The following is a 26,216-nucleotide window of genomic DNA, read 5'->3' as shown; positions in this document are numbered from 1 at the left end:
AGGTTTGCCATAAGATGCTTATTCAGCAGGAACAGAAGCTAAACACAGTATAGTAATGCCTATTTGAATGAATATTAATTCCTGACCACCTACAAAACACTGGAGCTTCTCAACCTTCCAAAATTCCCTTTCACAAGAAACAGCAGCATCATATTTTATAAAGTAGGAAAATCCTGCTATAGTTTCAGTCCTGTAGACTGAATCAAATTTTGTCCTCTTAGTGAAGCGAAAATGTAAGTTAACATTCACAATGGATTAATGCTGAAGAGATCTAGGGCCTGGAAAACAACTCTGACAGAGGTTCTGTGCATATACACAGTGACATAGCTATCTTGCAGATCCCAGAGGCAAGCAATCATTACCTAGCATCTGTTTTCATTGGTAAACTGTATAAGCCTTTAGATTCTGGCTAACTCCGGATGTCAATCTTGCGTTCAAGGAACTTACTCAGAATCCAAAATGAAGAATGAATGGCTGAATTTTAATTTAGGGTTTAAAAATTTCTGATGACTGTGGAATGTTTTTTTTTTTTTTTTTAAATGGTATACATGGTTGCTCTATAATGTAGGAAAGAAAACTAACTATAGTTAGAAGGCTGGATTTATTGACCTGTAGTTTTACCAGTCTTCCATCCAGTAATGGCATAAATGGGATGATGCAGGTAGATATTTTGTTTGCAAAACTGACCATGTTTGTCTTCCCACATCCTGGGTTACATTCTTTCATTCACACAAAGAGCTGGATTGACCATCATAATTGCCCAGTATGGACCTGGTTGAAAACACGTGGGACAAACTGGCCCCTAATGATCAACGGTAACCTATTGAATCGCAAACCACTATGGACCTGTTGCTGGGTCTGAAGCCTCATTGGACAGCTCTCCCACAAGACCTTGTGAGATGTCTGTGTTGGTGGAGGCCTTGTAGATTTCAGGTACTGTATGCATCACGGGGCAGGTACTCACACATGGTTTGAGGTATCAGTGACCGTTTCATGCTTTCGAGGCATCTGTTACTTCAGTCAATTCATACCAGCATCCTAAATCATGCATTTTGCAAACTGATAATTATTTATGTAATTTTTCTCATGAGTCCACATGTGTTTAGTTCTAAACCAAATTCTTGTTGTACTTTGTTTCAGATTCCTGTCAGGAGGTACTGTACACCTATTTTTCATTACAATTTTTTAGAAGGAAAAAACTTCTAATTTACAATAAGATTGCATGTGTACCAATTAACCATAATCTTTAAATTGAGATACAATGTTCTCACAGGACCAATCCAGATATAAAAACTGGGATGGTTTCCTTATGGAAGGAGCAATCATGACAAATGGAATCACTTTACGCACAAAAGCAATGTTCCCAACACCAAAAAGGCTATAAGGACAGTAGCCCATGTGAAAATCACACAACCATAAAATATTCCACTGTGGTTTATAAATGCTTTTAATTGCTGGCCTATTGATTGACATGAGAAACAACTGAACTGTTCATCTTATGCATCCATTCAAATTCCCTTTGTCACATCATAGATGGCTTTTCAACACAGCTCGAGCTGTGAACACAGAGATGTTCCTGATGCAAAACAGGGTCTTGATTTTTTTTTTTTTAAGAGGAAAAATCAGTTGAAAATCATGCTGCAGTAAAGCCCTCTGACAGCTGCCAGCGAAGACACTTCAGAGACATATTTGTGTCAGTTAATCATCAAACCAGAATTATAAATAAATGTAACTAACAAGTGTTCAGAAGTCATTTGCAATTTCACGGATTGGGCCTGAACATGAGCTATTTCCTCTGCTACTGAAGAGTTAGAGAGCAGCCTCCATTTCCTCCCTGTACTCGCAGCTGAGCAAGCTCACTCTCAGTGGATTACAGAGCCAGCCTGAGCACGCTCCCCTGTTGCCACAACTCACTTCATTCATCCTCCATTAATCCCTCTCCTAAATATGGGCAAGGAAAAAAAAACTATGCTAGAAATAAGAGGAAGAACAACAACAAAAAAAAAGGTTCTCCCTGTAGTAACATTAACATACATTCTTGTACCTACTTATTAAAATGACAATAGACCCAGACATGATGTAAGAACAAAAATGTCACCGATAGGATCCCAAGACATCAGAAATGACCAAGAAGAAGACCTCCGGTAAAAGCGAGTCTGACGAGGACAGCTGAAGGCAGCAGCTCTTAGAAGAGGCAGGAAGACATATATTCTGTGTGTGTATATATAAGGAAGCCTTTTCCAGTGAATGCCTTTTTGAACCAACCACCAGCTGGTAGAGTTAATGACATGTAACATCTACTACTCTGCTTTGAGTTGCTCCTCACTCTTCACTGCAGTCTCGAGAGAATGTAGTTTTACTGAATGAGATGGGCTGCATATCTGAATACAAAGACAGGAAAGGCAAAGGTAGACTGAAAGCCGAATTGCAAAGGCTACATGCGCAGAGTACTTAGGGGTTCTGCAGAAAATGCTTACGGTTTATAATGTGCAGTGTATATCTCAGTCAAGCTCACAATTATTTACTGTACAAAATAAAACGGAAAACAAAGAACAGCAACAGTTCTAGGTAAAAGCAAGCCCGATTTTCCAGGATGTTAAGAGTTTCCCTCTGTGAAGGAAAGGGCCGTGCATCTGGAGTGTTCATCAGCTTGGTCGCTGTTTTACCAAAGTTGTCATGGGAACAGAAGGACTAGATTTCTGTCTCTGATTGCAACTAATAATTATAAAGCTGAATATGATTCTGAAAAGCAGCCCCTAAAAAAAAAAAAAACAGTGGTGGTGTAATCTCACTAGATGTACATATTTTTTCTGAAGTGCTATAAAATGCCTCACAGATGTGGATTGACGGACCTGGCATTTTAAGTGGCTCTCTGCAAAATCCTCAAGTATTAAGTTTGGCACCATAGGTCATTCTCTGGAGGTGGACTTTGCGAGACCTTGATTAAATGATGATGATTTTGTTAATATGTTTTGAACTGAGGTTTTCCTTTCAGTTTAGGGAGGTGAAGTGCAGATAACTTTAAAAGATGCTTTGTGGGATGGTAGTCATACTTCATACGAAGATGGATCCACACCTCTCTCGCACTCTGTCAGAGAATTATACTTGTTGAAAGCTTCATGAATCACACACTGAAATACAGTGCATAACTCAAAGGGCATTTTAAGAAAAATTAGATTTTAGGGGAAAGTATAAAATAACACTGTTTAATTCTTTATTATTACTAATTATTTTTCAGAAATGAAGAAGAGGGACAGGCCACATGTTCCACACACACACAAAAATTGGCTAATTTCAAAATACAACCAGAACTTCACTACAAGTTAATAAAAAGAAATGGGAAGAATATACTGAAGTGTAGCTTCTCCTGGTGCCCAGATGTTCTAGGTGTGTTTTAACAGTACTTATTGGGAATATGCAGGTTTCTGGTAACGAGAGGATGGAAGAGTGAACTTACAAGTTCCAAAATTTCATATCGTTAAAATAAGTCCAAAGAGATTACATGGTACAGTTAATTTGATCTAAGTTTAAAATAGCATGTACAGTAGTCCAATACAAGTTTGCAGTGAACTGGAACCTAACCTAACCTGACAGTGGGCACAAGGGAGGATATATCCAGGGTGGGACACACACACACACACACACCCTCGCACCCACATAAGCATCTATGGGGCAATTTAGAGAGGCCAATTAATATTCTTCGGACTGTGGGAGGATGCTAAAACACCCACAGAAGCCCCCACAGTCACAGGGTTAAACATGCAGGCTTCACACAGAAGGCACTCCAAGTCGGATTCGAACCTGCAGAATAAGAGCTGGGAAGTAACAGCACTAACTGTCATGGCACTGTACCACCTTCAATCAATGACAACTGCCCTCTAAGATAAGATCACTTTATTGGTTATATACAATTTCTTGCATTAGGAATTCATCTTTTCACATACCCCAGCTTGGAGTCAGAGCACAGGGTCAGCAATTGTACAGCACCCCTAGAGCAGTTGGGTTTAAGGGCCTTGCTCAGGGGCCCAATGGAGTAGGATTCCTCTGCCAGCCGTGGGATTTGAGCCAGCAACCTCAATTGAGCAAGCCACCGGAGCAGATCCTTAGCCACAGTGCCATCGCTCTGCCCAATTAACTCAGCTTCTCTTCGCCAGCTTGATTTCTAAAATATGTTATTTGCGTGCCATTCCAACCATTTGAAGGGCATTCTCACATTTGAACTGTGTTTGAAACACACCAGATACATTTGATTGTAGAGGGAGCTGCACTGCCATCTTTATACTCAAAACGGGTTGGCAATTTGACAGTGTCAAATGTGTCAATGTGTTTAGAACTGAAACAGAGACACACATAATTAATGTCACCTGCTCCCTGGGGTGATGAATTTGTTCTCATGTTGGCTATACTGTGCTGGGATAAACACAATTTAACAGATTCTAAAAGTCAAATGGGACAGGAATAGCGATATCCACATGAAAGAGGTCAATGCAATACTGTCAGTACCTTGTGAAATGTAATGAGACACAACAGCTTGAACGCATCTGTTGTGATAGGAATTATAAATCATGGTTTTGTTTAAAAAAACAAAATATACAAATGCACATGCAAAGGGCTTTCACCTTAAAGTTACTCGATATTTAATAACTCTGCTCTGCCTCAGAAAATGTTTTTTTTTGTCAAGGCTGGCAGGTCAGAGGGATTTCAAGTTGTTTATTGTTTTTAACGCTGAGAAAATGTGTTTCTATAAGTGCTGGGTTAAAAGGCCTAATGATTTGATTTCCATACCACATAACCTCTGATTGCACATCTAGAGTCTAAATGAGAAGCAGAATGGTGCACTTGTTTCTGCTATTGAATACAGTTCAAAGGGGCTCATTCTGTAAAAGCACTTGTCATTAAAACTTAATTTGTCTGCTTGATTTTGTACCCTAATCACTTCAATAGTTGTTAAGGGTGATTACAGTGACCTTTCCAGTTCTGCCGCGGTTGAAACTAGTTGAACAGGGGCCAGGTCTGTCTGAAGATCCACCATCTGAAGCAGCTGTTGACAGCTTATCGTCGTAGTTTGTCAGGGCTTCAGGCATGTCTCCTGTGAATGTTGCTGCTTTTACACCTCTGACCTTCAGCCTGACCCATTCCATTGAATATTGACAAACTGGAGTATTTATCAGTGGCGTCCAGGACTGGCTTTTACTGGACTTGACTTGAATTAAGAAGGACACATTGATATCTTGCTACATTCAGGGTACACCACCGATTGCCCACCTTACTCCCAAGAAATGATTCATAGAATATTCTTTGTGTGCACAGAGGAGGTAAAAGGAAGACAGATTCGTGCAGCACCTACAATTGTATGCTAATAACAACCACTTTCTCCCTCTGTCAGCCCACATCTTTATTTTTTAAGAACCGTAAACATCAAATGACATCGCCAAATAGTGTATGCAGACTTCTTAAATACTAAAACTTAGTAGTGTCAAATTTAGTTTTTAGAAAAGTAGCATAATGATGTATTTCATGAGACACTGTAGTGTAAGAGGTTTTTTGGATGAAATGTTACACCAAGGTCCTGAGGAAATGGTCATTGTCTGGAATTGTTCAAAATGTTGTCTGGTATTGCTTAATATATTAGATGAATTAACAGCAAATTCCACTTTGGGTTTATATAATCAGGCCTACCTAAAGATCCCAGATACGTCAATCTGTGAACCAATTCCTTACATTTTTCTACCTGATCTGTAGTGTAGTGGGGCGTCTGGTGCATAATCCATGCTGTGTGTCTTTCAGGTACCAGGCAGTAGCAGTGATGATAAAAGAAATACAGTAGGTTCCCAATATGTAATGTGTGTTGGGGTTCTTCAGAATGAAAACCACTATACTGTATATACCTCATTGCCAATTATCCAAGTGCAAAACATGAAGATCTTCGTAAACTGCACACAAGACTTTCGCCTTCATAGATTACATTTTAGATTGTCCTGGAGAATGTCTTTTTCCTCAATGCACTTTATTGGTCTTTTCCTTGCACACTGTAGCTAGGCAATCCCTCAGGCTATATTACATTTACAATATCTTTAACTGCACTGAAAAGTACTTTACTTACTGGTTCTTGCCAGACATTGTAGGATCTAAGAAATTCTAAGCACCAATCGCAAGCTTCACAAGGAGTTCAGCAAAAATGTTGTCATTTTAATTCCAGATAGTTCAGAACATAATGAAGGTATCAGTAAAAAAAAACAAATGGGAATTTAAAAACGATGTAGAAGAAAAAGGAACCTTAAATATACTTTTTTGAGCTCCATTCTGATAAAAAAACAATCTCCGAGTCCTTAACCTCTATTTCTGATCAGAACAATCTCAAAAGAAAACAACAGCTATGCATCACTCTTTGATTCAGGTAATGGAAAATGAGTCAAACCTACTGCAGTGTCTAATTGCTTATTACAGTAATTTAACTCAGCTCTGCTGAGCAGACTCCTCATTTTCCATGCATCCTAAGGTTTTGGCATGCCCTGGAGTGCACGCAATCAAATATTTTCTTCACACTTTTAACTCTTTTATAGAGCAGTGCAAATACTTAAAACAATAATAAAATGCCCTCTTGCATTTTAACAAAACCTGAGCCTTGCTTTAAAACTATACTTAGCTCTTCTGAAAGAATTACTAAATGAAATTGCATTTTTAATGGGACCGTGTGTCCTATGTTAAAATATGCATTTCAGAACTTTTAAATCAAAAACTTTCTGTACAGATAAAAAAGTGAAGTCAGATCACGGGATAGACTATCTAGATGACAGGAGCCAGCCCTGGAGAGACTAAGAGTAGGCAGTTAATGCAGTCTGTTATCCTGAGAGAGCTGGAGCTGCACACTGTATGAGCAACTTCATACTGACCACCACTGCAGTGATGCAGCACACATGGTGAAATTTCATTTTGCAGCATTGAAATTGTTTTACATTCTCCTCCACAACAAGCATAACTCAATGTTAAACATGAGGCTTTTTTAACGCAAGATAAATCATTCATAATATCCTTGTTGGCTGAAATTGTTATGCATTTAGATGACTGCTGTCCAGACTGCCCTTACAAGCATAAGTGATCTGTAAATATTTATGTGCTTTATTATAAAATCATACATGTACTGTATCTATATATTTATATATGGATACATTTGGTAGAAGTAGGTTCTAGTTCTCTTAAGCCTATGTGAGACATTGTGTGCATATTCACATTGATTCTGGAAACAGTGTTAAACGTAAAAAACGTGAGTTTTTTCAAATGAAATCTGGTTTCTAAATGCATTTTTGGCCTGAAATGCTCATTATCCCTATTAATTGCAAACATATAGACATTGGAAATAACTTATGTTCTAAATGTTTCCATTTCAGGTCTCAAAGTAATCCTTAAAAGCCATGGTTTGGAAATTAAGATCACAAGAGCTTATTCATTGTAGCTGCATTGCCCTTTGGATATTGGTAAACTTTATTATCCAGGATCTAGCCTTTTTTTCTCTCAATGAAATAATGCAGAGTATTTTATTATATAGTATAACAACTTACATAGCAAAATGCATTGTATAATGATATATCTGCTGAGTGAAAATGTTTATTATTACCCTTTAGCATTCACATTCCTATTGTAATATTCAGACAGAATTTGTGCTGTTCTCTGGTAGACTGACTATGCAGGTGGATGTACAGTATTGAACACTGGCCAATAAAATTTCTGTATTCCAGGGCATGCTACCATACACTATGCAATTCTGTAGAATAAAGGACAGGGGAGTTATTATTTCCAGCAGCAGCACTATTAGGACTCACTTCGGTGGATATGGTATTAGATCTTTTTATTAAGTTCATAAGGAATAACAAAAACAGCAATAACAAGTATCTCTTTCAGATTTCATGCCATCAGTCTTTCAGTTTTATATCTTCCATATTGATATTAAAAGTCAACAAATGAAAAGGCCATGGTGGGGCACTTTTCAGTTTTGTAATACATTAATTAAAACGCAAGGGTGATTGAAATACATTACCTACAGTGCTGGTGTAATAAAGAACACAGTGCTGAGACTCCCTCCACACCAGCCTTGTACGATTCCGGTATGGGATACGTTAATTCCATCTCTGATAACACCACCGGAACATCTGCTGTGAAAGGCTGGTCAAATTAACATAATTCTTTTGAAAGATCAGCCCTTACCCCCGAGGCCCTCAGACGCAGTTTCCCAGACGATCAGTCTCTCAGATCTAATTAAATTCAGCCGAATTCGAGTACGTACTGATGGGTGTTATCTGCAGCTGTCGCTTTGCAGATCTGAAACCCCCATCTTTACAAAGCTTTGTCATAAAATCAATACAATCTTTTTTTTATTAGAAGTATTATGATTATGATTCATCAGCTGGCTGTGACTGGTTGAACTCATCAGAAGAAGCAGCAGCAGAAGGAGTGTAATCACTCAGCGTGTCTTTCTCCCCACCTTTCTGAATATTTTAGGCATTGACAGTGAAGGCTTGTAACACAAAGCCAGAATCCTGGACCACATTTGTACTGGCTTCTGCAAAGAAACCGTGCTACCTTTAAAGTATCCCCCCTACATTTACATAAAAAGCAAGGAAGACACAAGAGGTTGTATTTGAGATACTGGTACACCCTTCCACAACACAAATGGCTTAAACCTTTTTCCAAAAGACATCCTATGGTGTTTTGGCTGGGTTAACTTTACTTTTCTCCCACAGATTTTCAGTGTAGTTCTATGTCGCATAGTTTTGTAACATTTACTACTAGGTGTAGTACTGTATAAATACCGGAAGCCTGACTTTATGTAATCTAAGAAAGTAAAGAACAGTACAAGTGTGTACATAGAGTGTGACAAAAAAAGTGTCATCTTGCTGGCTGAGAGAAGACATTCAGCATGTCTCCAGAATGCAACTACAGATATTTAGGGGTGTTTGTCCATTATTTACTCATTTATATCAACTTCTGGTGTTTCAATTCTGCAACAGCTTAGGTTCAATATGAGGGAGTGAATTAATTTTCATCTTTTCCCATGAAGCTTTAAGAAGCCTGTTCCTCCCGCCAAGCAAAAGTAGATCTGATTGTGCAGAGGATCAAAATGTTTGGAAAAATGTCCCCTACAATTTTGGGCTCCAAAAATTGTGTTAATGAAGACTTTACTTTCACACACTGCTTTGGGACTCAGATAAAAGCCAATACTGGATTAATTTATCTACTTCATTATTATGTGTCAAATGACAGTAAGTCAAATTACTGCTACTCCAAGTCTCCGAAGGCAAATATTAAAGTGATATGTCCAGAAAAATAAAATGGTATACATTTTATCTTTGAGCTAAAAGTCCTACATTACAAACTACAGTATATCTTTCCATAGTACTGTATATTTTATACCTTGTTAAGAACTAGAAATGTAATTATAAGGATATATCAAGAAATATAAAGGACAGATTAATGACAAAATATGCACAATATTATGAACATCATGTTACTTTGAAAAATTCCCACAAATAAAAGAGACAAAATGTTCATAATTAATGGGTGTAAGACGTGAACACACTCAAGTTAATGGAAAACTGAATGGGAGGCACAAGTAATTTTATTATATCCAGCTCTTAAGTAGTTCATTATAAACAAAGCTTACTATTTCATGATTAATATCATTTTGTGTGTTGGATACAGGTTTTCGAAACGCAATGACAGATTTTTTCCTTTATTTCTTATGTTTTTTTTTTCATTCTGAAAACACTTAAAAGAAACACCTGTGAACTATAATTAACTACTAGATTTCTGGCTAGACAATGACAGCATTCACTACCAATAAGAGGAATGTGGAGTTTAATTTACAGTATGAGCAAACAGATACCTGTTGAATTTCGGTACAAATGCCGACATGACAACAGAACTCAGAAATCACAAAGGCAGCCCTTTTGTAGGTAACAACAAAAAGACAAAGAGCAGTTTGAGCCATGAGACCAGATCATGGTCCAGAAAAGTTGAAATATGAAATAGACTGAGACAAAAGGTATTCTACAGTTACATTGTACTGATCTAACTAATTCTGGCTTGGAAACAGGGCTCTGGGAGCATGTGATGGTGACAGAAGCCCCTGAATGACCTAACAGGGTGTACTCTCCTGTGAGGGGCATAGTAGCCTACCACTGCTGTAGAAAGGTGCTGTGTAGCTCAGTGTAGAAAGAGTATGTTCACTAAAGATACATTTATACCACATCATTTCCCAATATTTTAATAGATTTAGAGACACCTCCAAGTAATTTAAGATACCTTTAAATGTTTAAAGATATAAACAAATAGTTCTAGCTTTTTTATAATTATATCTATATAATTTAGAAACATTTCTAAATGATAGTTTGACTTGTCATAGAGATGGCAAGTGTGTCTCAGCTTGGGATGAACAGCACACACAGCAGCTACATTTAGATGGTATTCGAGAGATCGGTAAAACCGCTAAATAAAGTCACGTTTTCAAACACATTGGAAGACAAAGTACAGTGTCTACCGAGATTATCAGTGTTTCTCCTCTATAGTCTTATTTTCTGGTAAGTGCACTCCTCTTCATGCCCGTCATATTTTCTTCTTTTCTGGTCTTTGTTAATGAGCTTATGTTTTTAAAGATGGCAGAGGAATTCGTACAGTCACGGCCTTTTAGATAACTTTTTATTTCACTGAAAGAAAGCTGTGGCTAAAATGGTACATAATTAATTGTACCCTCATGGAGTTGTTACGTTAATATTATACAATGCACTAGTACAGACTCAATTAGAATATTGTGTCCAATTTCAATTTTGGTCATCAGGATGCAATTAAGATATTGCTGCATTGGACTCAATCCAGAATAACAGCATTTTCATTTTCATACACTGACACGCTAAAAGGTCGTAATCTTTTTAGTCTTAAACATAGATGACTATGAGGGGACCTGATTCAGAAGCAGAAACAGTATAAATCGAACCAGAAAGATTAGCTGGAAACTACAGGGAAATACATTTTACACCAGAGGAAAAGAGGTACTTCTTTGTGTAAAGACCTGTGGGATTCTGGAACAGCTATCCAGCCATGTTGTTGAAGCTGACATACAGGCTTCTTTCAGTAAATGCCCAAATGAGATTCCCGACTCAATTAGCTACTAGCAATCAAATGAGCTAGATGGCCCAAATGGCCTCCTCTCATTTGTTACCTTTCTCATCTTCTTATTTTTGCTGAGAACTTCTTTAGAAAAGTAATGAATGTTGTGAGCAGGTGGTTGACGTATAAATGCCCGAAACTAAATTTTTATCCATCACGTCCATTAATTGCCTGTCTCAAATATAACCTTTAGCCTTTAAAATTCAGTCTTAAGACGTGAGAAACGGTGAATACATCTATCTTACAAGGCTGGATAGAGAGCGATATAGCCTAAGATCATACTTGGCTGTGCTCATTTGCAAAAATTGCTTTTTTGGAAAAAAGTACAGCTACATATTGCTAGTGCAACACTTGTGACAGATGCCTCTTCTTATCTTAAAAACCCATTTATTTAGATGCCTTCTGCACTTTATCCCTTCAAGAGCAAATGGCTTATGAGATAATAAGGGATTAATAATAAAAGATGATGAAGATATCGTTAACATGCTAAATTAATATTTCACACAGGTTTTTACAATAGAAGACTTCAATAACATACCTGATGTTATAGAACAAGCTCCTTAACTGACACGGAAGTTCACCAAGGACTAGGACAGCTAAACCCCAAAGGACTCACCAGGTCCTGATGGTATTTTCCAGTTATATCCAAGGAAATGAGGGATGTTATTCATAGATCCCTATCTAGGACATTTCAATTATTACTTAGACTTGGAACTGTACCCACAGACTGAACAATTGCAAATGTAGCACCACTTTATAAAAGGAGGACAGAACAGAACTAGGAAACTATAGACCAATTCAGTTTTACTTCTGTTACAGGTCACATCCACATTAGAAGATTAAATACTTAGAAACAATGGCATTCTAGGAGATTGCAAACATGAATTTAGAAAGTGAAGATCGTGTTTTAATAATCTGCGACAATTCCAGGAAGGAGAGCAGTTAAGTCTACAGCATCCTATTTAGATTTAGAGAAATCTTTAAATAAAATACCTCAAAAAAAGGTTTATTTTCCCTGATATTTTGTCAAGTTTGGGTTCAAGTGTTCCTCATTGTACTCAGGACTCCATTGTATTCTGTGATGTCTTTTTCCCTTTTTCTGCTACAGTATTTTACTGATAATACAGACATTTCTCATAAAGGGTTTATTCTTGAATAACTAAAAGAATACAAGACATGCATGTGAATCAAGAACTGATTAACAAACAGGAAACAGTGCATCATCTTGAGGGCCTCAACATCTGGACAGATGTAAGCAGGAATGTGCTGCAGGGATCTGTTTTGGGTGCATTGCTCTTCCAGATCTATATCAATCATTTAGATTCTGATATATGCAGCAAACTAGTTATGTCGACAGGAGATCTAAAAATAGAGGGAGTGGCAAACAGAAATTGTTGCAAGGGAATTACAAAGAGACTCAGACAAAATTATGGAATGGGCAGACAGATGGCAAATTGAATTGAACATTAATAAGTGCAAAGTGCTCCACACTGGTAGCAGGAATATACACTTAACATATTGCATGGCTTTTTCAGAGCTGTAGGAAGATACTGAACACATGAAAGGAATCTGGGTGTTGATTCAGATTCTCCTAGCTCTTCTCGAGACAAAGTGGGAAGTAAGAAAAACACAAACAGAATGACTAGGGATATACAGGTAGCATGGGATTTAAATGGATATGCTTACTACTGCTTTGGAAAACCTACAGTAAGTCAATTACAATATTGGGTTCAGTTTTGGTCACCACACTACAATGTGATATTACCCTTCTCACCATTCCTTCTCCCACCACAGTGTGTTAAGGAAGAAGCCTGGGGAATACTGGACCATTATAACTCTATACATAAGTGATCGTAAGTATTGAACACGTTCCTTTTCAGAATCTAAACTACGACATGGAATATAGAGCTGCTCTCTGATATTAAAAGAAAGTTTCCAAGGGTTTGCTTCATGCAATAAGAAGCAATATTGATGGATTGGTCTGTGACTTTAAAGGTGGCCTATGCTGAACAGAGTCGCCTATAATCTATATAACCTACATCATTGATTCCATTTTAAAGACAATACATTCCCAGTTTCATCTCCTGTGTCAATTCACATACTGTTTATTTTCGGCTGAAGTTGAAGGAAACCATAAGGTTTCTTTTTTCACAAGTTCTATTATTATATCATTCTTATAAATCTTTGTTATTGAAAAAGTGGCTACAAGAAAAGAACCTTTTATATCCATACACTATAAATCCACTGACATTTCTCTTTTAACATCTTTTAACAGATTCTGCTGGGATTTTTTTTATTCTTAAGCAGCTGCTTAGTCACTGTTCAGAATGGAGCAGAATAAAGGCAGGTGCCCAGCAAAAAAAAAAACATGAACAACTCTTGTAGAAACATTTTGTTAGACTTTTTTTTTCACACTTTTCATAATGCGGATAGTGAAATGAAATGGAGAGTGCACCCATTTCATTTTTTAAATGAAGATTTTTCTGGTTTCTATGCCAATTTAAACGGAAATCTTATTTTCAGTTCTTTTAAAATTGCCTCCCTTTGTATCCCCTAGCAGAAAAGCAGCATCTTCTGGTTATCATAAAAGTATAGCACAAGTGCACCTTTTCAGAATTTTAATACACGTATGAATAAACAATAGATTGTCACTCCTCAGGGCAGTTTAATGAAGTGGCAGGATAAATTTCTGCAGCTCTGCCTTGCCAGGTAATCGTTTTTGCTCACCTGCTGTCTGGAAATGGATGACACGAGGGACCAAAATTGATCAAATGCATCTTTAGGCAAAACAGACATTAATAATGTTTTCAAGAATGGAATGGAGATGGTGGGGGCGGAGGGGTAGGGGGGGTGGGGGACAGTGACTCTGCTAAAAACAAAAACACCCACAAGGTAACATATCCATATTCCAAGTTGCCCAGAGAAAGAGTCGGCTTAATTTAGTTAAAATGGCACGACAGGCAGAAAATGGAACAAGTGTATTATAATTCAGTTATATTAAAAACACAAATTAAACATCTCTGATGTCTAACTGTATCAATATGTACCGAGTCAGGAGGAGTTTAATAATAGTCACCTTACAAAACCCATTTATTAGCTTTTACCAGCTGTATAAAGCAATGTGAGGAAGAGTCTGAAATGGAATTGGCGACTGTTAAACCTAGAACATGAACATAAAGCAACACATTTAAAGAACCTACATTACAGAAAGCCCAAGAAGAATCCTAAAACCCAATAAGAATGAGTAGTATTTATTTTAGCACAAGACACGCTATATTTCATAACAGCAAAAAATAAATTAATAAAATGTACACCTTTATAACCCATACTACTTATTTCAAACTTCTAAATATGTCATGTTTAAAGAAAGCATTTCTGAGCACATTTGAGACACTGAGAAAGAGCAATATCCAAGGTGTTTTCTAAAGAGCCACTGTTAATGGCCTAAGGCTATTATTGGAAACCAAACAAAGAATGAATTATTCTCTACAGCCACTGGAAGATAGTCTCAGTAGATAAGGATATATTGGTTGAACAGTAGCTCTATACTGCCCTGTACAGTAATCATACTGTGAATTACAAAAGCCAGATGAAAGCAGACAGGCTGCCTTTGTTGATGATAATCCATCTCCTTTTAAGATTTATCATGACAAAAAATTAAAAAGAAGGATATCTGTCATAGCTGCCTCGAATGCAACAGTCCTCTGGCATCTTTTTGAATATTTATAACCAACAAACTTTTAACTTTTAAATGATGTGTTCCTTTACTTCAGTGAGCTGTCAGGATACAAATGAGGCACACAGCATCCCACGCGTTCAAGCACATCACCGGCATAATAAACTCATTTTACACAGCAAGGGATGAAACACAATTCCAAGTTCATATAATATATAATACATGTATAGCTACATTTGAATGAGAAACCAGTCCTAAGAACAGGGAGTGTTGCACCAGGGTGTCTCAGCCAGGACATGTGAATGTACAGTAAAAGCTAGTGTGGTTATGAGTGTGTTTATGGGGGCTCTGTCAGTATTGTGACAATAATAATTATAATTAATCTGAACTAGAATGGAGAAACACTTGTTGCCACACTGCATTCATAGCTGTGATGTTATTCTCCTGCTGTTGTGTATTATTCATTATCTGTCCACGTTTTTCAACCATTTTCAGCAAAACAAATGATTTAACGTGCCTTCGCGTAGGTCAGTCTCGGAGAGCTCAGCTTTCTATTTTGTTGTCTTTCTTTCCACCTTGGTAATAAACATTAAAATGAAAAAGAGTATTATGGAAATGTTTTTATCATCTTTATGTCTTTTTTGGCAATGCTTGAATAATTTTGCATATTGCAAAATGCCTTTATACTTTGCAACAAGATTTATATAAGGTACTTTAAATGTGTTTTAACTGCACGTTGCAGTGTCACATTGTGATGTTTTGTAAAAGACCTTGTAGATATTGGAGAGAAGTGCAAAAATGAATTGGTTCTAGTGCTTGAATTTGTACAGCAGCCAACATACAACAATAATATAGCCAAAGCTCTTGTGGAGAAATGACGGTGGAGAAAAAGAAAAGGTCAAGGTTTTGAAATCATGATTTAGACACTGAATAAAAACCATTGAGAGAATGCAGCTCTCAAAACTAATACTGAGCATTACAACCCTGAAAACAAGCTTCAGTGGAATATCACCCAATTAACACCCAAGTAGCAGGCAAAACTACCTTTGCTTGCAAGAAACTAAAACTGTATGCTGTATTTCTGTTGGTATTTCAACCAGAACTTTCCCGGAGCATCTTTTGCTGTGCACAGGCAATACGGTGACAAAGCCATCAAGTGAATAACAATACTCCAGTTTGACTAGCAAGACATCCCATAAATAAAGCAAATCACCACATTCAAAACTGTCCATTTTTTGTCAGAATGGCCTAATAAGATGCCACTTAAACCTTTATCCAATCCCAATAATGTGCATTTCTCCTCACTTTAAGTGGAGGGGCTGTTAAAAATAATAATAACAGCTTTAAAATGGGATACAGCAGCCATGTCATCCACACAGTAGTCTTGTATTTTTAAGTTTGATAACTGCTCTGTAAATGTCAAAGCCTGCAGCCTTGATTACTGTAGGAAGCAACCACCATTCTTTTCTGCTGCGAAGTGCAACAGGCAATATTAATGCAGCACTCATAGTGGACAACAATGGAGGGAAGGGATACTCAGAGCTCTCACTGCAGCAAGCCAGTCGACGGCGCTGAAGCAACAGATTTTATCTTGAATGCTGCTGCGAGGAAAGAGTATGAGATGAAGGAAAATGAGATGGCTGTAAACCTTGCAGGTCATCACTACAGCTGCAGATAAGGGAAGGAGGCATCTGTACTGAAAGCATAAAACCCTGAGAAATGTTGAGATCTGTACTTTCCTCTTCCACCCAATTCTTACAGCATTCCAACATAATAAAGGTGAAGATGGCTATCCTTATTATTAGTGTCTTTGAAATACCTTTAGTCTCACAATTCCACAGGCAGTCTTATTGAGGTTTTTCTGAACAACACAAATTCAGCACCTGGATTTTTTTGTACGCAAAATGTTAGTATCAGAGCACAAAGACTCCAACTAAGCTGTTGCTATAGAAACTGATTTTGTTTCAGAAGTGGTAGTTAGGCTCAACACACTACCATGAAAGTTATTACCAGTCATTTTCTTTTCTGTATTTTTTTTATTTCAGTTTTTCCTTAGCTGGGACACTCCACAAATAAATACCACAGGCAGGAAATACAGTAGATACATTTTCACATTTCTCTCATATTCTGTAAGAATTCGGGATTAATTCAAATGCTTGAAATGTGTATATGATATTTTGTTTCATTGGGGAAAAAGCAGAGAATGTCCTGGCGATTACAGTTACCACACAATCAAAAATAACAAATGTAAAAATAAATACTGCAACATAAATAACTTGATCTAAACCAGGAATTCCCATGTTCAAGTTGGAGGCACACACTTTGGCACAGTGTCATGTCAGTCGAGCTCTCACGTGCCTGATTGATCCCTTAATTGAGTTAATAACAGGAATTAGAAATCTTTCTTTATCATTCCCTGACATGTTGGAGGCTGCCTTTTTATTTTGTCAATGGTTTCCCTTTGTTACATTTACGGTAACTAAGCTTAATCCTTCCAACTTGGGAATAGAAAAAAAAAAGAGATCTTGAAAAGGTCCATGTCAAGAAACCTGCCAGTTCGATGTAAGACTTATTTTAAGGAGGTTTGGCTGAAACGAAAACAAGCAGGCCTGCGTAGAGCCACAGGACCAGGGTGAGGAACCCCTGTTCTAAAAAACAAAGACATACTCATGTAGTATCATTGCTCTTAAGTGTCTCCTCAAAACACAGTCACTTAGATTGGCCTTGTAGATCACTCAATCCCCAGTGTACTGCTATTTCACACCTACTGACACATACAGTACCATTGTACTCTATATGTATGAGAGACTGTGTTTTTGTACTTATTTACATTGTATCTGACAGAGTACCGCAATATAGTACTCGAGTATTATTACTTTATGTTGTCATTTCCTCATATAGATATTTGAAGGCCATGCAAGAGAAAAGGATCAGTGAAATGAATATACTGTATGGTAATGGCTATCTTTTACTGGAAACAAGACAGGAAACTAACCCATCATGGATTTGGGTACATATGTACATTCTGTTAACACACACTGCATGCTTTCTAGAGGTACATCCAGAATGTGTTGATGTTTGGTTGAAATCTTCCATAACTTTTAAGGTTGTACAAAGCACCACCAACCACAAACCTGTGTTAAGGACTCGTCTGAGATACTGTACCCAGAAGCTCAGAATATATACTGTACTGTAGATCTTACTTTGGGAATCTATATGTTCTTTATGTCTTATTCTGTGTCAGTACCACTGCAGATTCCTCTGCAGCAAGTCCATAGCATGCGTTGCTCAAAACGCACTCTCTGCGAATCTATAGATAAGCACAGATATTTTTTTGTAGGCACTTGCCATATAAACAGTATTTTTTTTTATTTTCCTTAAGATGCATCTTTGCCCATTATAGTATTTATTCGTCTATTGCATGCTGCAGTCTTTAAAAGGAATGAGCGCATATGAAGTAAGATTAAGTATCTGAACAGTTAACCACGGAACTAGCCAGCTGCGAAGAGCTGTGCCTTCATCATTAAAGTTTATGTAAAACAGACAGCTCTCACAAGTCTTGCCCAAACGGAAGAATAAATCTCTTCTCTTATACGACATCGCCCTCTGCTGCACTGAGCGCTGAAAAATTCTTGGTAATAGTGATAGCAGGAAATAAAAAAAAACTGATTTGAGAAGTAAATGTGACCAAATTTGAGTACACATTTTGACATTAAACTTTTCTAATAGATATCTTCTATTCCCTAATGACAAAACTAATTTAAGCACGCTAAACAACGTTTTTACATTTGTAGAAGGGTCATGCAATTTCGAAAGTAGCGACGCACGTTCTTTTTTAATTCTAAATTCCTGAAACCCTCCCCCGATACATATGATTATTGAATAAAAAACTATAAATTCTTACTTTGATTGTATAATTACCCAACATTGGCTTCTTCATTCCGCTGAGAATTTTGCAATCAGAACACACGTGACTTCACAGGTGCAGGGTGAGTGGGCTAATTTATTTTGGCTGGTAGGGCCTGGAGTTGTTGCAAGCTGTTTTTCCATCAAATTTATTACACCGGTTTCTGCAGAACAACGTTCAACAGGGTTTTGCAAATGTTTTGAGTTGTGTGCGATTTTAGTTTTAGGCTGTGGAAATCGCGAAAGGACATCTCGTTTAACATGCTGTTCTTCCCTAAAAACTTTTTGTATTTTGTGGTTCACTTCCGAGTTAATCTCTTAACTCTTAAATTCTGTATTCTTCTGATCACCTAATGCCCCTTTTATTTACTTCTTTAGCTCGGACACCAGGGACATCATTTTGTTCTTTTTCTAACGAGCAGTGTATGAGATACATTTTTCATTAGGAAGGCATATTTTCATAATGCTAACAATAGGAGCGTTTACATGCATATTAAATTCCTATTAGTATTCCGGATACTTAGTATTTGAACAATGTATCCAGAATACAGAATGACAACATTGTTTAATAAGTATCGTATTCTGTAGAAGGGAGTTTTTTTTTCCTGTAGCAGAACCTTCAGAATTCAATATATACTCATATTTTATTACTTTGCTTTTCCAACACGCACGGTCTTTTCTTTGCTGTTTTGAATATTTATTGTTGTTGCACAAACAGGCCATTACAGAAATCCCTCCTCATTTCCCACTTAACCTAACGTTAACTTGTTAGCTCTTTAAAGCAAGCTCCAAAAGAGTTTTGAGTACTTTTACTTTTTTTATTTCCTTCAAAAGTTAGTCTCTGGAGAAAGTAATGGAATTCACTATTATATAGATTTATACAATATTTGCTGCCTGATGTCCAAACAACTGCGGACTGTACTCTGCATCTGGGAAAACATTAAGGTCTTTCAAAGAAAAATAAGAGCATACTGTAGTCAGGTGCATTATTTTAGTATCATAAATTCACAACGTTCTTGTCTAACAAGATAAAATTAATTTTGACCTACAGTATGTTATTTGGGTCTGCACAGTTCTTCCACTAACACAAATCAAACAGGCTTCATAGTGTAGCCATTGCCCAATTTAATTGTCTTTTAGGAAATTGTTAAACGTTTTCTGCCAGTGATACATGACTAAAAAATCCAAAAGGTTGGAAGGAAGTGCTACTGCTAATATAGGCACTGACTATAGACTGACCAGTCACTTCAGAGGTTTGCTTTTATCTTTCTTCTCCACAAATATTTCCTCGAATTTTCGTGTCTTCAACTTCCAAAACACACAGAGATATCAACGACAGCCACTTTGGTCCATATAGTACTTGCATGAAAACAAGCTTCAGCTTCAGAAACAAATATTACAGTACAATCTTTTTGGCACACACTAAAGACATCATTCCCAAGCCATCTTTGACATCTTCTTTTGTTATAGAAAAAGGTTATGTTTTAAAAAACAAACATCCCCTTCCAATAAATGTATTTCAAACTACAGTGATTTCATAAATTATTACATATCTTACAAAGTTATACAATTATGTTCAAAGTTTTCTTGAATTAGAGTTTTTGATAATTTGTCAAAATCTTTCGATGAAGACAAACTTTTTTCTAGGCACAAAACTAAATCTTCTGACATCCAGGCAACATTTCAAGGATGGCAACAGTCATGTCACACTGACAAACACATAATAATGTAAAGCCAAGCACAATTTTCAGAAGAGGCAACAATAATGGTTACAGTATGATTGTTAATGATTCAACCAAGTATTTTTATTCTATTTAACTCTTGGTTTCACACCTTTATAGCAGCATTTGATAGAAACCTTCTGATAAATGTTCCGTTAGAAACTCAAAACAGTTCTTTTTTTTTAAGAGCCCTGTAGCTTGTTCTTATTTTTACCTCTTTTAAAAACTGTGCTGTGTTACACTGGTCTGCAATGAGAAAAATAACCATTATTCATTACTGTAGTCTCCATCTGGCGTTATACACCACATGAGATCCGGAGACCACCTGTTCCTAATTATTACCACATTTGTTCCATTTTATTTTTCTTTAAAAATCCTATAATCTGACAATGACACAAAAAACAAGTCTTAACGGATACATAAACAATCTGGAGAGAGCAGAGTTGAGCATTTCAATCATGTGCTAGGAACGACATCAGGGAAGCAAAGACTGGGTATACCCGCACATTCTTACAGTTATGTTTTGTCTTTTTCGGGATTATTCCTTCTCAGGGTTACACAAAATCATCTCCCATCTTCACAAAAGGCAATCATCAGACGAATTCCCCAACAACTGTTCTTACGATTACAAAGGTCCAGAGCTAATGTTCAACCAATCCCTTTATCTTTTTCTGCAGTATTGTGCACTTGGATGTTTTTGGATGTGGTTGCTTCTATATAAGAAATTATTTCGCATCAACCAATTAAGGACACCCACATTTTCTGACACCCATAAAAATGTCCCAAGTGAGAAGCCATACTCGTCTCTTGATATTTTGTACATTTATTGGTGCCAATAACACTTCAGATAATCCTTTCCAAAGGCCTTTACTTTTACAGTTCAGAGAATACACCTATATGTTTTTGTCCAGTCTACTAGAAATGTTAGTGATTCTCTTCTATTTAAATTCATATTTATTCTGAAAGGACACACTATAGAAGATAAAATTGTTTCTTACTGTTGTCCTGCATCTAGTAAAACATATGTTTAGGTAACTAGATTGAGTTACGTTTTTATTCAGCCAAACTATATTGAAAATGTATATGGGTGTGAGAATCATCTGGAGTTTTGTATAGAATGACACACATCTCTAGTGACTATGATCGGTGATAGTTGGCCAGCTCAGCAGTGACAAGGTGGACTGCGGAGAAGCAGGCAGAAGGAAGCATAGTTGCACTGTTTGCCGATTAAAGAATTCGATAAGAAAGAAATTGATCACAATGCTTCCCAGTACTGGTCCTTGATGCCCACACACCTGCTGGTTCGTGTTCCAGCCCAGCTCTTGGTTATTGAAACCTTGACAGACTAAAGATTAATCTGAAATATTTCATTGTTTTCAACTCTTGAAAATGTTGGGAGACTCTTTTCAACTATGGCAGTGTGCAAGTCACACATAGGATTCCCAAATTTCTAAACGGAACAAAACCAGTCAAGCAACTTACTTCATTTACATCTTCAATTGAGTAATTAAACCTGGTCGGGTAATGAAAACCAGCAGGTATCTAGGCCTCTTTACACTAGCATACCACAGCAGTCCACCTGAATACCCAAAAAGGCAACATCATGTATGAGGGGAAGGTCTACAAATTGGCCACACTGCCCCGCATTGACTAATGGAGCACAGTGCATTAAACCACTGGTACTATTTGTTTTTGTGGCTCATTGAGTCCCCATTTGAATGGCCACTGTTGCTACTGCCCAGTTTGCCTTCTCCTCTCAGCTTCCTGAGGACGTCATGAGGTCCTTTGCCCTGGTATGAGGAGGGGTGCCGGTAGGATCTCCCGATGCGGTCCCACAGGGTGAAGTACTGGCCGTAGTTGTAGTCAAAGAACAGGTGGTGGTCGGTATGATGGGCTGAGCCATTGATGATGGGCTGCAGGAGACTGGGGACGCGGTAGTCCCCATCGTGAATGGAAACAGTCCAGACATTCACAAACACGTACAGCCCCAGGTAGACCACCTTGTGCAAAGGGAAGAGGAAGGGGTAGATGTGGTAGGGCAGGCCCTGCAGAAACCCATCCACAGGGTGAAAGGCATGGCTGGCGAAAGGAGTAGGGATCTTCCATACGTGGTGGGGCTTATGGAAACACTGTAACAAATACAAACACAAAATGGTGATAGAGCAGGACTGCCAACAGCAGAAGACCTGATGACCTGCTGTTCGAAACGCTTGGGAATTGTGAACTTTCTGGAGCTGTGGCATTGCTCAAAGCTAGGGGGGGGGACAACTAACCATCGCAAGGAATTCGCTTTGATGTTGTTGTTGTTGTTGTTGTTTTTAATGCATCTAATGCAACAAAAAAGAAGAAGCTTGGTCTCTTCAGGAAATTATGAAAGGAATGAAAACCGCAGATCAGTGTAAGAAATGCAGGCATACAGCAGGCATCGAGACAAAGGAAAAAGCTTTCTAAAGTCCAGTGGGATTTCCTGAGAGACAAAATGGTTATAGCTGATTGAGTGTTAGTTAAAAAGAAAACAAAATTGTCAATACAATACAGAGTCCCAAAGCTGTTTCATACTTGATCAACAAGGCATAAGCAGGATTTTATATATAGCTCTAGAGCATGTGCAGATATTGTCATAACCTTTTATCAGACACAGATATATAACAGTATAATCACGTGACAGCACTCTTTTTGTCTCCACGCACTGCAGGCTTGCAGTCACCATTACCTTGTAAATGAGTTTGTGGTGTAGAAACCGATGGATCCAGTAGATGCACATATCCGTGAAAAACAAAAAAGAAATCATGCTGAGGATGACTCCAAACCAACCTGCAACACAGAGCAATAAAAAGCTTGTAAAAGTCTCTTTGTGAACATAACTCACAAGATCTTCACAGCACACGTCCTGCATGTTTGTGTGTTGGTTAAAAAACGAATGCACCCCCCACCCCCCAGCCCCCCAACATCCATTATAGCAGTATCCTACCATATGGAGAGTCGCTGATGTTGTCATAGAGCTTGCTGAAACCTCTGACCTCTGCAAAGAACAGGGCAACTGTGGGAATACTGATCCAGGGTAAGGAGCTCAGGGCATACTTGATCTCCCGGCACACCTGATTCTGCATGGAAATACACACAGGCTGTCAAACGTGCAGGCAAGAAAAACCAATTAAACACATCAAGATGATTCAAAATGTGTACTCCAGCTTCTCAGACCTCCCAGTGATTTGCTGCTTATCTCTCTTTGGCTATGCTCAACTGCCCATCCCATGACAAAAAGGAGTGGAGCCCTTTCCTCTATGGTCCACTTTGTACAGAGCAGCTCTCTTACAAACCCCCCCAGGGGTCAGGTGAAGAGGATTTTAAGAACAATGTGCGGGGGAGTGACTCTCAAACAAAGGGCCATGAGCTCACATCCTGAGTGGGACACTACAGTCAGATCCAGTTTGCAAAGTACTTCACTCGATATTACCGACATTGCACCAGAATGCCCTGCTATGCTAAGCTTTACTCAATAGGTTATCACTCGGAGCAGTGGTCAGAGATCGGGGCTCATAACTAGCAGTTTGTGGGTTCTGGTACACTGCTGTCGGGCTCTTGTGCAAGACATCTACCCTGAATTGCTCCAGTACGATACCCAGTTATATACAGTGAATGAATGCGAATCTAAGCTGCTTTGGATAAACACATCATTGTAACTAAGAATGCGTTCAGAACTCATTTGGATTAAATAAAGCATAAAGAATAAATAATTCAAAATAGTAACATTACAGCTAAACTAAAATCCAACTGTGGCACCTCACAAAGGGCAGCACTTATCTCTTCAGTTTTCTGATGATTAAATATTAGAGGTAAGAGGTGGCTTATTTAACTGTTTTAATAAAAGAAAGGTTTGACGTGACCAAGACTAAAACAGTAAGCGCTGTGCTTATGAATCAGAAAAGAGATCATCTGTATGGGGGGGTTGGGGGTGTGTGACAGATCTTTTTTATCGTGTACCTCAAGAAACTGGGGGTGCTTCATCAGGCTGTGGTCAAAGATGAAGTAGAAACTCAGAGCCCCCAGAACCAGATAAAGGAGGGCGGCACCCAGGTTGGTCACCAACATCAGGCCAATGATCTGTCGAAGAGGCTCATCCTCTGGCCATGTAGATGAGTAGATGTAAGGCGTGAAGAAATAATAGTCTGCATAATTCAGCACTAGATCCATTGCTTAACCTGTGAAAACAAACACGGAAAATACAACCTGCACAGTGCACAGAGAGATATACTTCACACGCCACACACTGTATAAATATATACACCAGCTGTCAGTTTCGCATTATTGTATTGTCTCTAATGCCATTTTGTAGCAACAGGACGCACACTTATTACAGTGTGAACTAGTAAAAGCTAGTTTACGAACAATAAAAAGGCACTGTTCTTTTGACAAAACTCTTACACAAGGCGGAGAGAAAAATACTGGTGTAAAAAATTATAACGCGGATATATAGAAAATGCACGTCTTCCTTACTTGCTTTTGTAAAAGATTTGTGATAATGCAATTTTTTGATTAGCTAATGAAATAATGTGTCGTACTTTCAAAGTTTCACGTTAAAAGGCGACATCGTCTTGCACTATCAATTATTCAATAGCAATAATTCAAAAGACCCGAATACTTTGATCTGAGCTTATAATAAAACATCAAAGGTATATTGTAAATACGCGAAGGCACAATATAGCTTAATAAACCAATGCACTGACAGTACATTCGTAAATCTATCAAGCACTTTAATTAAACTTAAACTCCACTACTTACAGTAAAACAGGTAAAAATATATTTCCAACAAAATGAACAGCTACTATATCAACACTGCCTAACCTCTGAAGTTGAAATACTAGTCCGCAACTGCGCATCCAAAGCTCAGCAATCGAATAAGACTACTTAAAAGACTAACGATCTTAATTGTCTCATTCATGTGAAGCGAAGGTTAGCTGACTTCGGTAACAGCATACTGTACAAACGATCCTTTAAATAGACAAAAAATAAACACAAACTTGCTCGGAAATTCAACTCTACCTGCTTAGGTGCATTAATCCACCATCACAGGAATACTGCGTGAGTGAAGTAACCAATCGCCACCCTCTGGCAGATTCAAGACCAAAGCACAATATTTTCTGTCACCCAATAATAGTCCAGTGTAGGGAAACGCATGTTAGTCTACTCAATTTGATTGGATTACAGTCTGGTCTGACTGTGATGTAAAAACAGCACCATTGATTTAAAGAGCCATAGTTTCTGCGGTAGATAAAGTATCGATAAGGTAATATACAATAGGTGCATACGGAAGCATTGATCATGTGAATGATCTTGCACGGCTACATAATGTTCTGAAGGAGGAACATATTCCACCACATTTCGTTAATATGCTGTATGTGTGCGAGCATGATATGGCCTTGAATATACGGAGACCTGGTACGTAGATATAAATGGCATATTTAAATAAAAATACCACATGCAAAAATAAACCCTTAAAAAGCCATTGTCGAGTCGTGTTGCTTTAAAAAATAAGCGTTCCCTCATTAAACGTTTCACAGTACCTTCACAGAAAATATAGGGAGTATAATTCTGCCATCTGAATAATCGTGCGCTTGAATCTTCATTTAAGGATACAGCCTATCCTGGTACCTTTGCAAGGGCGAAAACGCTGTAATGTTCAGGAAGATTATTCAAGAATTATTGTAAGACTTTTCCAAATACGCGCACTCTAAAACCAGAGAGAAATAAGA

General features: G+C 37.8%; 1 protein-coding gene and 1 long non-coding RNA gene across 6 annotated transcripts in view; one reads left to right on the top strand and one right to left on the bottom strand.

Moving 5' to 3' along the window:
- Positions 1-26,216, top strand: part of LOC148641048 (uncharacterized) — a 637,701-nt gene that overhangs the window by 50,206 nt on the left and 561,279 nt on the right. The window lies entirely within an intron of this gene.
- Positions 19,844-26,196, bottom strand: sc5d (sterol-C5-desaturase). 4 transcript variants are annotated; one of them, XM_088619735.1, is made up of 5 exons: positions 26,028-26,196; positions 24,448-24,665; positions 23,435-23,567; positions 23,177-23,277; positions 19,844-22,592 (listed from the first exon to the last, which is right to left on the bottom strand). In XM_088619735.1, exons 2-5 carry the CDS (start codon positions 24,655-24,657, stop codon positions 22,146-22,148), a joined length of 891 nt encoding a protein of 296 aa, XP_088475861.1. In that variant the 5' UTR covers positions 24,658-24,665; positions 26,028-26,196; the 3' UTR covers positions 19,844-22,145. The 4 variants fall into 4 exon arrangements, with proteins under 4 accessions (XP_088475861.1, XP_088475857.1, XP_088475860.1 ...); XM_088619731.1 differs by lacking the exon at positions 26,028-26,196 and adding an exon at positions 25,507-25,615; XM_088619734.1 differs by lacking the exon at positions 26,028-26,196 and adding an exon at positions 25,290-25,486.

The sequence above is a fragment of the Lepisosteus platostomus genome, chromosome 25 (assembly GCF_059453375.1).
Source record: "Lepisosteus platostomus isolate fLepPlt1 chromosome 25, fLepPlt1.hap1, whole genome shotgun sequence".
NCBI classification, from domain to species: Eukaryota; Metazoa; Chordata; class Actinopteri; order Semionotiformes; family Lepisosteidae; genus Lepisosteus; species Lepisosteus platostomus.
This window is presented reverse-complemented; position numbering and strand designations above follow the sequence as displayed.

What these genes read in the sequence shown, in the direction of transcription:
- sc5d (XM_088619735.1), bottom strand. Translation starts at nt 24,657, where the DNA reads ATGGATCTAGTGCTGAATTATGCAGACTATTATTTCTTCACGCCTTAC. An exon ending in AGCACCCCCAGTTTCTTGAG is followed by an intron (nt 23,568 to 24,447) that starts GTACACGATAAA and finishes ATTTCCATGCAG; the next exon opens with AATCAGGTGTGCCGGGAGAT. An exon ending in ACCACAAACTCATTTACAAG is followed by an intron (nt 22,593 to 23,176) that starts GTAATGGTGACT and finishes TATTTGTTACAG; the next exon opens with TGTTTCCATAAGCCCCACCA.